The sequence below is a fragment of the Chelonoidis abingdonii genome, chromosome 3 (assembly GCF_003597395.2).
Source record: "Chelonoidis abingdonii isolate Lonesome George chromosome 3, CheloAbing_2.0, whole genome shotgun sequence".
Lineage (NCBI taxonomy): Eukaryota > Metazoa > Chordata > Testudines > Testudinidae > Chelonoidis > Chelonoidis abingdonii.
In genome coordinates, this window is record NC_133771.1 from 56,765,385 (window position 1) to 56,781,629 (window position 16,245).

A 16,245-nucleotide genomic window follows, 5' to 3' on the forward strand; every position below is an offset into this window, starting at 1 on the left:
TATTAATTTGTATATTTTAATTCTCTCATTCTGAAGTTGTAGAGAACATTATGCTATTAAAATCTTTATACATTTATCTCAGATCATTGAAATTTCTCATTTTGCCATTTTGTTGCCAAATTAGTTTTGTGAGATCTTTTTTTTTTTTTTGTTTGAAGTTCTTCACAGTCTGCTTTGGTTTAACTACCTTGAGCCAGTTTAGTATCATCTGCAAACTTTGGCCATCTCACTGTTTTTACTCCTTCCGCCAGATAATTTAGGAATAAAAATTGAATAGAGATTGGTCCGAGGACTGACCCTTGGCGAACACCACTAGTACCCCTCTCATTCTGAGAATTTTACGCCTTTTATCCTACCTTTTGTTCCCTGTCTTTTACCAGTTTCAATCCATGAAGGAACCTGTACTAGTTTTATCCAATGATAACTTCATTTAAGGTAAGAGCTTTGATGAGGGACTGTCAAAGCGCTTTCTGGAAACTAAGTACACTATGTCGCTGGATTAAGGGCAACTAAAATGATTAGAGGTTTGGAATGGGTCCCATATAAGGAGAGATTAAAGGGGCTGGGACTTTTCAGCTTGGAAAAGAGGAGACTAAGCGGGAATATGATAGAGATATATAAAATCATGAGTGATGTGGGGAAATTAGATAAGGAAAAGTTATTTACTTATTCCCATAATACAAGAACTAGGGAGCAAATGAAATTAATGGGCAGAAGGTTTAAAACAAATAAAAGGAAGTTCTTCTTCACATAGCACGCAGTCAGCTTGTGGAATTCCTTGCCTGAGGAGGTTGTGAAGGCTAGGACTATACCAGTGTTTAAAAGAGAACTGGATTAATTCATAGAGGTTAAGTCCGTTAATGGTTATTAGCCAGCATGGGTAAGGAATAGTGTCCCTAGCCTCTGTTTGTCAGAGGGTGGAGATGGATGGCAGGAGAGAGATCACTTGATCATTACCTGTTAGGTTCACTCCCTTTGGGGCACCTGGCATTGGCCACTGTCGGTAGACAGATACTGGGCTAGATGGACCTTTTGTCTGACCCAGTACGGCCTTTTTTATGTTATGTTCTTATGTTCTTTCATTTCCTGTCTCTGGCTCCCCACTGTGCTGAACAAAATGAGGAAGTAGCCAGCAGGTGAAGAAAGAGAAAAAGAGGATCAAAAAAAAAAAAGGCAACTACTGGCTACCATTTAGCAACTACAACTATGCAGAGAGAAAACCTATGGTGGAGAATTCTCCCTTTCTCCCTAGCCCCATACTGGAAGAGGAATGGACTTAAAGGAATGGAGAAGTCCAGCATTGGCTCATTTCTCTTACCTTCTTTTCACCCTTTCTTGGCAGAGTATAGTGTTGATGCAGAGAGTTTTTCCTCACATATGAGCTTCAGAATCTGGTACAAAGAAATGTAAAGATGAGCTCTTCCTGTTTCTTGGCAAGTAATTCCTTTGAAGCCTCATTTAATCCCTCTAATACATCGGTTCTCAAACTTTAGCAACCGCAGGACCTCCATTTTGATTTAACATTTTTTGAGGCCCCCTAAACCCTCATGCTCAGCCCCAAGCCCTACCCCCACTCCACACCTTCCCTCAGGACGACACTTCTGCCCCACCTCTTCCTACCCCCCTCACTCAGTCCATCCTCCATCCCTCCATCGCTCGCTCTCCCCTACCCTCACTCACTTTCACCAGGCTGGGGCAGGGAGGGTTGGATGCAAGAAGAGGTTCTGGCTTTGGGAGGGAATTTCGGTGTGGGGGATGAAGAGTGCAGGCTCTGGGAGGGAGTTTGGGTGCAGGAGAGGGTTCAGGGTGTGGGCTCTGGGAGGGAGTTTGGGTGCAGACTCTGGGCCCTTGCAGGGGGTTGGGGGTGTGGTCTCCGGGTGGGCGGCACTTAGCTTGGGTGGTTCCTGAAAGTGACTGGCATATTCCTCTGGCAGAGGCTCCTAGGTAAGGCGTGGGTAGGGGTCTCCATGTACTGCTCCTGCCCGCAGGCCCCGACCCCGCAGCTCCCATTGGCTGTAGTTCCTGGCCAATGGCAGCTGCGGAGTTGGAGGTCAGGTCAGCAGCAGCGTGTGGACACCCCCCGCTCTCCCTCCCCTATGGGCCGCAGGGACATGCTGGCCGCTTCTGGGAGTGGCACAGAGTGAGGGTAGGCAGGAAGCCTGCCTTAGCCTCGTTGCACTGCTGGACTTTTAGTGCCTAAAATCTCCCGGTTTGGAGTTAAGGGAGGAGTTGATCAGCACTGTCCATGGAACCCCTGGAGTACCCTCAGAACCCCACAGTCCCCAGTTTCAGAAATGCTGCTCTAATATACATTCAAATTAGTACAAAAATAAATGTTACCTCTTCCCCTCCACGCTCTATTTCCCCTCTTTCCTCTAGAAATCCTACATTAAAAGAAAGCCTGAAGGCAAAAAAGACTGACCCCTGCTTTGGCCCCTGGGCTGGCACTATGAAAGGACCAGAGAGGCATAAAAGGTCCCTAAAAACCCTGACTCTGGCTGTGGGAAGATTCCCTAATGTGGGTAACCCAGAAAGCTGCCTCCTGAGGATCCCCTCACAAGCCCAGGTGTTCTGAGGTGAGGCTTAGGGATTGGAACACAGGGCTGTGCAGGAGATACTGGGTAGTCCTGGGCGTCTCCTCTAACTTATACAGGCCTCCAGGGCATTCTGTATTACAACAAGCACCTCACCAGTCCCCAGGGCATCCAGGATCTGGAGGGTGCAAAGGTGGTTGAAATCACGAAAGCCCCTGCATCTCCTTGCCTTTCTTCCCTTCCATTTCTGTACCTCCTCTCTTTAAATCCCACGGAACATCAATAAGGTTTCTTGCCTCTCTTTAAATCCCATGTCACATCAATAAACCTTTGTGCCTCACCATCCCCAATCCCTCTGATCACGTCTGCTTTCAAAAAAAAAAAAAAAAAAGTGAACTTTTCTCCTGTTGTTTCTGCCACTGATCCCTAATGCTGAGTTGTGCTACAGCCGTGATCACCTCTGAGTGCTCCCTGATCACATTGATATTCTGAGCCAACCAACACTGCAGCCGACAGGTGAACTCCACTACAGAGGGAAAAAGAAAGATGAAGGCCATTTAAGAACTAGATAAAGAGAGCACTCATGCAGTTGTTCCTTAAAGTCTATTACTGCAGTAAAACTGTTCACTATAATGTACCTTGCAGAACAATTTCAGGAATTTGGCTAGGCTCTTGGAAAACAATGGTTACAGTACATTACACTCAACATAATCATCCCTCTGTTACCTTTTGCTCTCCCTACCTGTTTGCTGTTTCTCCAGTGTTGTCTCTCATCTTGTACTTAGATTGTAAATTCTTTGGAGCAACAACCATGTTTTTGCTGCCTATCCAGTGTGCCGTGATGGAGCCCCAATCTGATTTATGGTCTCTGGACACTACTGTAACATAATAATAATGTACTCAGATCGGGCCAAATTCTGATTACCTTGTACACACAAACAAGGTGACTAGGATTTCAACCACCACATCAATATATAATCAGATAAATGCATAATTTTCCTATATTAACGAGAGAGAGAGATTAAAGAGGATTCCCGATAAACAGGATGTACTGTGTAAAAAGAAAGACAAATTATTTGAAGTACATACCCTTGCTATACCCCCCAGCTTTGACAGTTCCCTCAGTATGGAGATCCATGAGAGACTTACCCCCCTAAGCAATACTATGTCTGTCATAAAATGAAAACAAATTTTTCAGATTCCTCATTCTCTTTCCCCTCAACTCCTGCTTCTGTCAACTTGCATTATACATAGATAATGCCAAAACTTAAAGACATACCCTCTGGTTTAAAAAAAACAAAACCCAACCACCTCTCACACAGCATTCCAATGTGAGTTGAATTAATCACAGGTGACTGCAGTGGCAATACTTAAAACATCATATAAATGCGGTTCAGCAAACTCAGTGACAAACTGAACAAGAAAAAAATGAAAAACAAAAGAAATGGAACTTCCTTTTGTGATTGTGTCCCCCAAAGCCATTTTTCCACTACTAGAGAAAAATTCTACAACCTTCCTATTCTTAAATTTTGTGGGAGAACTTAAATGTAGAAACTTAATCATGGCCATTTGTACTAAGGAATGCATCAATGCATACCCCCAAAAAATCAATTACTATATTTGTGCATTTGTATGTAGTAGTCAAAATCAATCCTAGGGGAATGCAGCTGCACATGATGCTTCTTTGATGGCCAAAACTCTAGGGCTGGAATTAGTGGCAATAAAGCAATCAATAATAGTATAATAAAAAGACTGTGGAATGGGTGACCCTTGTAAAAATCTCTTGATAGCCTCCTATTGGGGAATAGAGGGAGGGTTAATAGAATTTAGGAGCTCTCTGGGCAATTCTCATTCTTCATCTAACAATATACAAGAGCAGCACCGGCAGTAGCTGATTTTCTGAGATTTTCTGCAACATGCACTGTATGGTAAGGGCTGAACACATACATTTTGTCTGGTTTATATGCAAAGATTCAGCTTGCCACTGAACTATGTATGTTGTGGAGCACCATGTATGCTCATACACTCCTTTTTCTTTCAATAAACTGTTTTGGTAACTGAATGACACCAGGGCGGAAATGCTCTATACAGTGAAAACAATTCTCCATTTATTGATACCAGTGTAAATCAAGAGTAAGTTTACCACAGACAATAGAGTTGCACTAGTGTAAATCTGATGCATGTGAGAGGAGAATCCAGTAACTCCACAGAACAGATGCAGTGGCAGTTTCTACATTTTTCTTCCAGTGAGCTTCCAGTCATAACTGTGAGGGACCACATTTAGAGCAATGGCTCTCAACCTTCCCAGACTACTGTACCCATTTCAGGGGAGTCTGATTTGTCTTGCATACCTGCAAGTTTCACCTCACTTAAAAACTACTTGCTTACAAAATCAGACACAAAAATACAAAAGTACACTAGTAGTGAAAAATTGTCTACTTTCTCATTTTTACCTTATATGTATTTGGATTATAATTATTGTACTTACATTTCAGTGTACAGTATATAGAGCAGTTTAAATAAGTCATTGTATGAAATTTTAGTTTGTACTGACTTCGAGAGTGCTTTTTATGTAACCTCTTGTAAAACTAGGCAAATATCTAGATGAGTTGACTACCCCCTGGAACACTTCTGCATATCCCCAAGGGTACATGTACCCCTGGTTGAGAACCACTGATCTAGAGGAAAGAAGAAAATTCAGTTTTCATGTCTATTACATTCTTTGACTCTGATGACATTTTTTATAAGGATGCAACTTGCAGTGGTGTGTTTTTAAATATGCAACTATCTACTTTTACCTGGACTGGCACCACCAACTTATTTCACTATACGTATTTGAAAAAAGTTATTCATTGCATTAGCAATCCCTTTAATAAAAGCCTTTTAATGCCAAAAAGGAGAGATGATTGTTATATGAAATTAAATTGTAAATATTCACAAAGAGGAATATTTCTCTTCTGTGTTTTTATGTTCTTTATATTTACCTGAGACTTTAGGTGCTACCATCATAATTTTAAAAAGAAGAATGAAGTAATACTCTTGGACTGTTAAAGCCATTTTAGACTCAATTTGTTTCCATTAGAAATCCTTAATTATAAATTAATAAAATAATAATAAATTAGTTGAAAGAAAAATATATGGAATTTTGATTTCATATTCCTGAAACCAAGTTAAGGACTGTTAACATGTTTTTCTCTCCTTCAGTTCAAGTATCAAAGGGACAGATTCCTTGCAGAGACACCAAGTTAAAGGTTAAACACTGCTATGCTGAATGAGTTCAGTGTAGCCTAGAATGGCACATATGTCTACTGGAATGGGTCTATAAGACACGGATATATTTTTAGGCCATTTACTTAGGTGCCTAACTTTAGATACTCATATTGATAATTTTTGATAAAACCTCTTTGAGCCTCAATTCCTTCAAGACGTAAGATTGGTATAATAATAATGACATGCCAGGAGTGTGGTAAGGATAAAATAATTAATTAATGTTCATTAAGGATATGTCTACACTGCAATTAATAACCCATGGCTGGCCTGAACCAGCTGACTGGGGCTAAGGGACTTGGGCTAAGGGGCTGTTTAATTGTGGAGTAGACATTCTGGCTCCACCTGGAGCCTGCAAGGTGGGAAGGTCTCAGAGCTCAGGCTACAGCCCAAGCCTGAATATCTACATCACAGTTAAACAGCTCCTTAACCTGAGTTCCACAAACCCAAGTCAGCTGGCACCGGCCAGCCACAGGTGTCTAATTGCAGTGTAGACATACCGTAAGTGTGTTGAAATCTCAGGTTAAGACTCTACGAAGTTTTAATGTTAAATTAATTTATCATTTAGGACTAGCTGAGGTGTGAAGATACAAAACAAAGTCTTTTGCAGATCAGAAAAAATATTTTAGGATATATTTTTCTTTCAACTAATTTATTTTTATTTTTTTATTTTTATGTAGAGGTCCTACATTAAAATGCACCAATGGTATTAGCAATACCAAATCATTAACTCAAGCTATCAAATGGCAAAATTAAAAACAAATAAAGGATGGGAATATTCTTAAACTGATCACTTAGAATATTCTTTAAACTGATCACTTAGATGGGAATATTCTTTAAACTGATCACTTAGAATCTTTTATCGTTTGTTTGAATATTAGTTGGTAGGAGTCTTTTTAGACTGAGTATAGCTTTTCAGATTTACTGTAACTATAGTACTGTATATAAATTATCAGCGTGATACTACAGGCCTAGGTTTGACATTGTTAAGGTTAATTTTTATACCCTTTAGATGGGTCATAGATACTGACAAATCAAGGGATGTAGACAGGCTGAACTCTGAGTCAGTGTCCAGCTAAACATTTCAGTAATTTTTTCAAGTATGTAGATATGCCATACGTGCTGCTACAGGCAGGGCTGACAATTGAAGTATCACTTTAACAGCTGCTTCATTTCACCATCTTTCGGCTCATAAATTTTATTTTCAATGAGCTTGCCTGGAAGGCTACTAAAAAATGACCTTCACAGAATGCTAGAAAGACCTTGAGTGTTGTCCAGAGTAACTTTCTTGGGCAATGGAAGGCAGTGAATAATCCTGGTGGCATAGCCAATAACCAGAATGTAGAGAAAAATACTAACTTTTATTGTCTGGGCCTGATGAGAACAATCTGCATCCTCATCCTGAGGCTATGTCTACAGAAGGGGTTTTTCCGTTGGTTGATGTAGTTAATCCACTATCCGAGAGGTGGTAAATACATTGACAGAAGAATTCTTCCCCATCCACCTAGCTGCAGCTAGGCTGGGGATGAGGTTGGCCTAATCACGGTGCCCAGGTTGCTACATTTTTCACAGATCTGCATGACATAATTAGGCATATCTAACTCCCATTAAGCCTGACTGTCACTTACAGTACACATGCAGAGTACTAGTCATCTAGGGTCAGATCCTCAGGTGGTATAAATTTACCTAGCTCCATTAAAGGTAATAGAACTATGCCAGTTTACACCAGCTGAGGATCTAGCCTGTGATTAAAGTGGTGTGTAGCAGCTACATGCCTAAGATGAGTAATCCATTCAAGGTATTTGTCTGCAGATTTATGCAGTACTGTGAAAATATGTTCAGTTGTTTCACACAACAGCAGTGAACCTGCATGGCATGGATAGTAGGAGAACAAGGAAAAAGTGCAGTTATGGAAATGGCAGTCATCTTGCACCACTTCCTGCGTCTCATGCAGACACACACCACATTTGCTATGCAGCAAATCAGAGGTGATGTAAATGGTGGCGAGCATTATATTTTGCTAAGATACATTTGTGGTGGGGAGGTTGCTGTATTTTACACCTTCCTATTTCCTCCTGCTGGTTGCTCTTCTGGCTACAGCTGCACTCTTCCACTAACTCTCACTCATTTGCACTCACTTTCATTGCTTCATGATATTGTAACTTCCTCCACCATTTATGCCACTCCTAAATTTGACCCCAAAATCTAATACTTACCACTATTTAGTTTTATAAAATCCAATTGCCTGGGAGAACTTTAGTGTCGGCAAAGCTCCTGCTGCTGGGACCATTTTTACCACCATGTCAGCATGTAGTAAAAATGTGTCTTGCTTTGGGAGGTTTGTAAAGTTCTGTTGTGTAAACACACCCCTACAGTGCCTTATATGTTCAAGAGCTTTAAAGACATTAAAGGAATTAGTGTTCTTTATTATTTGTAGTGTGGTAGCGCCTCAGGACCCAAGTCATGGATCAAGACCCAATTGGGCTAGGTGCTGAACAAAGATGGGCTCCACCCTCGACAGTCTATAATCTAAGATGAAAGATGACAAGTGGATACATGAATGGATGGAACACAAGATAACAATAAGACAATAGTGGTCGGCATGATAAGCAGTGGCCACAGCTAGCCACTATTGAGTGGGTAGCTGAGTAGGCATCAAGATAAAGGAGATCTTCAAAGAGGACAGCCAGGCTTTGTTGATGTTTGCGGGGACCTCAAAGCCACATCACCATCTTCTTTCAAATCCCTCCTTAAAAGTCTCCTTTGTTGCCAAGCCGACAAAAAACATAATATTGTTAGGCAGCTGGTAGCCACTGCTAGATTTTGTCACAAGGGCTTAATTTGTCACAAGGATACAGCCCATAGTGCCTCTTGTTAGGCCCTACAGTAGGCGCATTCCATGAAGGAGCTGTGGCCACAATTTCCTCTCTGCTTTCCCTTTCTCCTGGGGTAGTAATATTTTATATCAGTATATACTGGTACCATACCACCTCCACACAGACATAGGAGGGCTGGAGACAAGGCTCCCCTCATTTACTACCCTTCCCACTCACTCCTTATCTGTTTCCAAAAAGAAGTAACCATGTCTAGGTAGCCCAGGTACAGATGTAAGCAAGGTTCTTACTCTCTTTCACAAGCATGCAGTCCCCAGTTTAACTCCAGCTAATTAATATTGGAGCCCCCATCTCTCAGTTATGTAGATAGGTATGATCTTTGTTTTACTGGTGGGGATGGGGGGGGGTACCGAGAAGTTAAGTAACTTGCCCATGGCCATAGAATCAGGAGCACAGTCAAGAACAGAACTTACAGATTCTTACTTTGAGTTCTGCTGCTTCTCAAGTGTGTGTGTCATGGAATATAAAAGGGGAAAGGAAGACATGTGGCCAGGGACAAGGAGTCTTGAATCTGTGTTTGGATTCACAGTGTTTGTTTTGTTGAAAAGCAGTTATTGTGAACTTATAGATGTGAACATCTATAAGACAGCCAGTAGCAAACAAACTGAGGGATAGAACAGTGTCTCTATTACATATTTTTTGTCTTGCACAAATGAATCACTTTCCCTCCCCAGTGGTTTTGGCCAATGCAGGAATGGTCTCTCTCAACATGTGCTTATATGGTCCCCATCACCATTGCATTTGTAACCTTAATGGATGTATTTCACGTCACCCCAATGGGGGAGAGAAGTTTAATTATCCCAAGATTAGAGACAAGGAACTGAAGGATAGAGAGATGAAAAGACTCACTCCAGGTCACCTAGAAAGTCTGTGGTATCAACAGGAATCGAAGCCGGGTCTACTCAACCCCCTAGTCCAATGCCTAAATCACAAGAGCTTCTATCCTCTCTCATGCCCATTTCATACTGTTTGTTTTCTTACAAGCTACTTTTAAATACCCTCTCTTAAGTCTGATGGAAACTGAAGAAAATGAATTCTGTAAACAAGTTTCTCGCCTAATTACCCTTTTCAGTTTTCTGTACACTGAAGGATGCATTCTTCTGAAACATTTGTCTAAAGAATTCATTTGCCTACATTAATATTACTAATACTTGTTTGTTGAAACTGAATAATAATGCTTTTATCCCCTCATTCTTGTAGTTAACATATAGAATCAGATCCTCACCCAATTCTGCCTGCAGCAGCTGATAACCTGGGAGATGAAAACCACTGAGCATTCCCCTGCCCCCCAAAATAGGGGCAATCCCTGGCTGGTTTAGAGCTGCCTCTATACCCAGAGGATTCCTGGGGCTTTGTCAGGGATAGCTCAGTGGTTTGAGCATTGACCTGCTAAACCCAGGTTTGTGAGCTCAATCCTTGAGGGGGCCACTGGGGATCTAGGGCAAAATCAGTACTTGGTCCTGCTAGTGAAGGCAGTTGGCTGGATTCAGTGACCAATCACTCAATGTCCCTTCCAGCTCTATGAGATAGGTTTTTCTCTCTCTCTATATATATATATTTTCCTGATACTGGAAAGGTCCCTGGGAGTGATGAGCAGCTGAGTTTAACATGGAGCAGCCTGAGGCTGATTTTTAAGTTACGCTGGGGTTTCGTCCCAGAATTGAAAAGCCACAAAGTGGCTTAGAGCCGACCACATTTGTGCACCCAACACCCAGCTATGTCGAGTGTATCTCAACAGCATTTAAGGAGGTAGCCCAAATGAGACTATACTATAGTGTGAATAATATTTAAATGTTGTGTGTCAGAATGTACTTGCATTTTATATATCACTTTCCTTAAAACATTGTTCATTTTTTTCATGTACTGCATTTTTTGTTACAGTTTTTTTTCTTCTTTGAAATTAAAACAAAACAGAGAGCGGCAGTGGAAGGTAATGTAGGGTACATTTATTCCCGTCGTTCCCTGACACCATCACATTGCATTACATCAGTCTTCTTTCCTTTGGATGTCAGTAATCAGGCCAAGATAAAAGCAATTGAAAGTACATTTTCAGAGGTGGTGTCAGTCAGTTTGGTTGCTAGCTTTTAAGTTGCCTCTGTAGATATCTTGGATAAAGTGAGGGTCTGTCTGGGCTACTTCAACTTTTTTCAACTTATCTTGGATTCAGAGGAACTTGCACTTTCATATGGTACAAAAAGCAGGTTTCTTAAAACCTCTGCATTCTTTTTCAGCACATGCTGGCCTTATGACATCCCTCTTTGTGATATGCTGCACATCTTACTTAAATATTGAGTTGACTTTAGAAATAATTGAAATCCACAAGTTCAGTTTCCAGCCAAGGATCGACATAGTCTTCCATCTCTATGCACACTATGAGCTACATTTTTCACTGGCCCTGCACAGATCTGCAGGAGGTGAGCAGGCAAAATAAGCCCCTTCTCCTTGATTGCTGCACAGGAGCTATTCACAGTTCCAGTTTTGTAACTTCTTGAGCACAAGGTTTGTTCTGGGATTGCACCTCTAATAATGTTAGTGCCCTTAAAGGGGACAGGATGGTCAATGACAGGTCCATGTCTTTGCCTCTGTTTCCACATTGGTCTACCAAGCTGGGCTGGCAAGGCTGATAGCATGTACTGCAAGCTTTTAAAGGGCTGCTTTGGCCCTTGTTCCCACATGGTTCCTGAACCATTGTATCTGAATCAGGCAGAATGGCTCTACAGCTGCTGCTCTGGAAAAAAACTGGAAATACATGATCATACTGTGGCCAGTAGGCGTTGAGAAGTCTTTGGGCTCCATGCAGGGGTAACGGTGTGAAATGTAATGGCCTGTGATATAAAGGAGGTCAAACTAAATGATCTAATGATCAGTGAGAAATCACATACTTCTCATTTTATCCTGTTCTAAAGTTATTTGGTCTCATCCTTAATACAAAATATATTGGTTGTTAGAGAAGTGGGATTCTTGAAGTTCCTAAGGATGTATGGATTATATTATATCTATTGTGGTTGAGACGTTTTTAAATGCAGTAAAGTAGGTTCTGATATTTATTTCACTCTTCTCATTGGCACAGATTAAAGAGCATCTTGCCAAAGGACAGAGGATGCTGGCTGGTGATGGAATGTCCCAGGTGACCAAAACACTGTTGGATTTAACTCAAAGGAAAAACTTTTATGCAGGGGATCTTCTGATTTCTGTGGAAATTCTCAGAAACGTGACAGACACATTTAAAAGGGCAAGTTATATCCCTGCATCTGATGGTGTCCAGGTAAGAGAACTTCGTAGAACAGGGTAATGATTCAGCTGCTGTATTTTACTCAATGTTCAGCATCATCTATTTGCCCCAAGAGCAAGTTAAATCTGCTCAGTAGGTATATTAGAAGCACAGTCAACATTCATTGTAAATAGGGTGATGTGTAATAGGGCAAAAAGACAGCTACATTTAAGTGAACATATGTTGGAGAACAACATAGTGTGTCAAAAGTACAAAAGTCTTTTTTATAATTATTATTCTAGTAACTTTGCATTCTCAGTGGTGATATTTTTTTTATTATTCTTTTTTAGATCAAACAGTTCTGCAGCATTGTTTATTCTAGTTCCTTTCATTTGAAAATCTACCCAGGATGTTTAGATACTTAAGTCATTCTGCCATTGCTTCTGCAATTCAAATAATTAAAGCTCATTAAAAGAGCACAGGAGTGATGTATAGTGCATTTGATGTGAATTTTGTATTTTGCATATTAGATTAACTCTTCCTGTGCCATGGGCCACAGTGTTTATTTCGACATAATGTGCTTCCTGTATTAGTATATAAAGTCCTTAATAATAAAAGTTCGGCAGGACTCCCATATCAGGTATTATTTTTTGCTTCATCAGGGAATTTTACATGCACTTTTCTCAGAGTGCAGATTTACTTAAAGGAAGATATTAAGAAAAAACAGTGTACAGATAGTATATCACTTATTAAATGGAAGGTTCTGTGATAATTCATAAAATAATCCTGATGTGATTAATGTAAAGCATGCATATATATGTGTGTATAGAAATATAATTGAAAATGAATTATCTCTATTTTAGAAAGACAGTAATTTCTCCAGAGTTAAGGTTTTATCCAGCTTTCCATTATATTCCCAATTTTCTGCCTTTTCTCTTTCTCTCCCACATACACAAACCTCTTTGCTCAAAATAAAACAGTCTCTAAAATTTCTTGTGTGTGGCCCTCATCCACTGGAAAAATTTGACATGCATCCCAATTTGACATGAATTGAACAGAGTATTATTAAAATGTAGAGTGTAGAAAAATGATATTTTTTTTTAATTTGTAGGAAAAAAAGTAGCACATATCTCAAAAACAGTTTGGACTAGAAATTCCATTTTTAATCTGTCTTTCTTTCATGAAAGGCAGTAGTGGCTTTGAGTATTTTTTGAAAGGTTGACTGCTTAAACAAGGAGTTATTTTGCTACAAATCATTCATACTGTCATCAGTCCAGTAGCCCCAAAGTAGCCTCTCCAAGGCTCACAGAGACTGCAAAAACATTTGGTAGAAACAGCCTTGAGAAACTGCTTGATATAAGTGGTTTCTGTTTATGGACTTAGCAGATGGGGTTACACTCAGCTCAGCAAAATTAGTAAGAACTTGATTCTGTTCCCATTAATATCAATGGCAAAATTTGTGCTGATATCAATGAGGCAGAACTGGTCCCTAAACCCTTAGTAGACATAGCCAGGAAAAACTAATTTTTGGTTGTTTATTTGTTTTTCCCTATAAAAATGTAGAGAAATTCTGAGGGCGTGGACCAGGGGAGTAAATGGCAAAAAAAAATTGCTAAACTATAGTTCAGGATGTAAATATATTTCAGTTAGGAGATATAATAATTAAATTTTGGTGGGATTTGGATGCCTAACTCCTATAGTGTCCTTTAAAAATCCCAGCCTAAAAATCCCACCCTAAAAAGATACTGAAGGATCAAAAGAAATAGGAAATTTAATAAAGAAGTAGATAAAGAACAGAATTCTTTATATCTCTTTTTAGACATTAATGAGGTTTTGAAAAAACCAAGAAGTCATAATTTAGCATTTTGTTTGATGTCAGAATAGTAAATTATGAATTCTGGGTAATTATATATTTCAAAATGTCAAAAAGATTTTACTACAATTTACCCTTACATTACTGGCATCAGACTGCCAGCCAAATTAAAGCTTAGAAGAGAGTGCTGTGGGTGTATAAGAGTGTTCAGTTGTATTTATTCCATTCTTCTGTGTATTCCCTTTATTATCTGCAGACTTGGGATTGTACCAAGTACTAATATCAATATAAGCACATATTGCAATAGATATAATCCATAGATTTTAGATGATGAGGGGAATGACCAGATATCACCATGCCTCAGTGGGTCACAGGGCCAGCTTTAGGCCTATTCACCAATTCCCCCAAATCGGGCCCTGCGCCTAAGAGGGCCCCACATCCAGTGAGAATCCCTTCCCCGGCTAGAGGTGCCATTTTAATTTTTACTCACCTGGCGGCGCTCCAGGTCTTCAGCGGCACTTCAGCAGCAGGTCCTTCAGTGCCGCCGAAGACTTGGAGTGAGTGAAGGACCCGCTGCCAAAGTGCCACCGAAGACTTGGAGCACCTCCCGGTGAGTACAAGCCCCACATGTTTTTTTTACATGTCTTTTTTTTTAAAATCATCCCTGCCGGGGCCTCATCAAAGCTGTTCGAATTGGGCCCTACACTTCCTAAAGCCGGCCCTAGTCACAGCTGAGGATACCAGATTCAGGACAAACTGCTTAGAAATAGAGCAGACTCACCCCAAAACGGGTGGTCATTCTATTATTAGATATACCAAGCCATAAGCACAAGTAAATTTCTGTCTCACCACACGGGTTAACAAGAGTCCAAACTGCAGTCTCCTTAGGCATCCCAGCCCTTGTTTCACCACACAGACATTAGACTTAATGATGAGTGGTTATTTAAAACCAATTTCATCAACAGAGATCTCAAAAGGTCAGCTAGATAGCCAGGCCAAAATATAACTCAGATCTTAACCAATAATGACACTATTGCCAATCCTTTACTATCTAACACAGTGGTCCCCAACCTTTTTGTGGCCAGTAGCACATTCATGTTTTCAGAAGAGTGTGGCGGGTGCCAACAATTTTTTAAGGCTTATTTTGTATTTGTACATTAATACAAAAACCATCATATTTAATATTATATAATATATTAATCCATAAGATAAAAAGCGTAATTTTACATGTAAAAGGTATTAATTAAATTATTCAGCAATTACTCTTTCACCTTACCATGTGAATTTGCTCTTTTTTATCTACCTGTAAGAAAAATTAAGGCGTTTTTACAAAATAAATATCATAAACAGTTTTCATCTTATTTATTTTAAAAAAAGTAAAACATTGTTGAACTGCTGGTCCAAATATATTTATTATTCTTACTTGAACATAGAATGAAGCCTGCAGCCCCGAAATTCTCTGTCCCTGGCAGGCACGGTGACGCAGTTTCTCTCCGGCTTAAGCCGTGGCCCTGTGCTTGCTGGGGACCGAGAACACTAGCGCCTGCAGCCTCTGAGTTCTCTGTCCCTGGCAGGGTGCTTGCTGGGGACCGAGAACCCCAGTGCCCGCAGCCTGCAGCCCCAGCGAAGCTGGAGAGAAGCCACAGACCCGCGCCTGCCAGGGACAGAGAACTTCACCCGCAGCCTGCAGCCCTGGAGAAGCCGGAGAAAAGCTGCAGCCCTGTGCCTGCCGGGGACAGAGAACACCGGCATCTGCAGCCTGCAGCCCTGGAGTTCTCTGTCCCTGGCAGGCGTGGGGCCACGGCTTCTCTCTCCTACTGGGTACTAGGCGGGGGCACATAAATGCCCCGGCGGGCACCAAGCCGCCTGCAGGCACTGCGTTGGGGACCACTGATCTAATATCTAAAGAAAGGGTCGGCAACCTCTGGCATGCAGCTTGCCAGGGCAAGCACCCTGGCTGGCCAGGCCAGTTTGTTTACTGCCCAATGGGGGTGGCGGGAAGCCATGGCCAGCATATCCCTCCCCCACGCCACTTCCCACCAATAAAGATCAATAAATCTCTATGGGCATTTCTGACATGAAAATTTTTGCATGGTCCTTAATTAATCTTTCTGAAATGTAGAGACATTTAGAAATATCCATGTGAACCTTGTATCCTTTTACACATCTTGAGAGCTGAAAGAGGAAAACTCTTAGAGATGAAGAATCTCCTTTGGAAAGAATTTTGTAGGTTAAATTACTTCACATTTAATTTGCAGAGTATATTTTATGATGGATTATTGTATTTATAGTCCTCATGATGTAATGCTGAATATGAATGGATACTCTAAGTGCTTGAGTAGATAAATACCGAAGGTCATGTCCAGGACCCATTAAAGTCAGCGAACAGATTCCTGCTGATTTCAGTGGGCACTGGATCAGTCCCTAAGACTGTTTTTATTACTGCATTGATCCCCAGTGTTCCCTCTCTTATACATTCATATCATCCAGTTTTGTATCACTGAAGCCAATGGAATTTTTGCCACT

General features: G+C 40.8%; 1 protein-coding gene across 8 annotated transcripts in view; it reads left to right on the plus strand.

Annotated features, from left to right (window-relative positions):
• ADGRB3 (adhesion G protein-coupled receptor B3) overlaps positions 1–16,245 on the plus strand; it is a 643,293-nt gene that overhangs the window by 336,547 nt on the left and 290,501 nt on the right. For all 8 annotated transcript variants that reach the window (XM_075063748.1, XM_075063744.1, XM_075063743.1 and 5 more), the window contains one exon: positions 11,766–11,960. In XM_075063748.1, the coding sequence (XP_074919849.1) occupies positions 11,766–11,960 (195 nt within the window). The remainder of the gene's footprint in view (positions 1–11,765; positions 11,961–16,245) is intronic.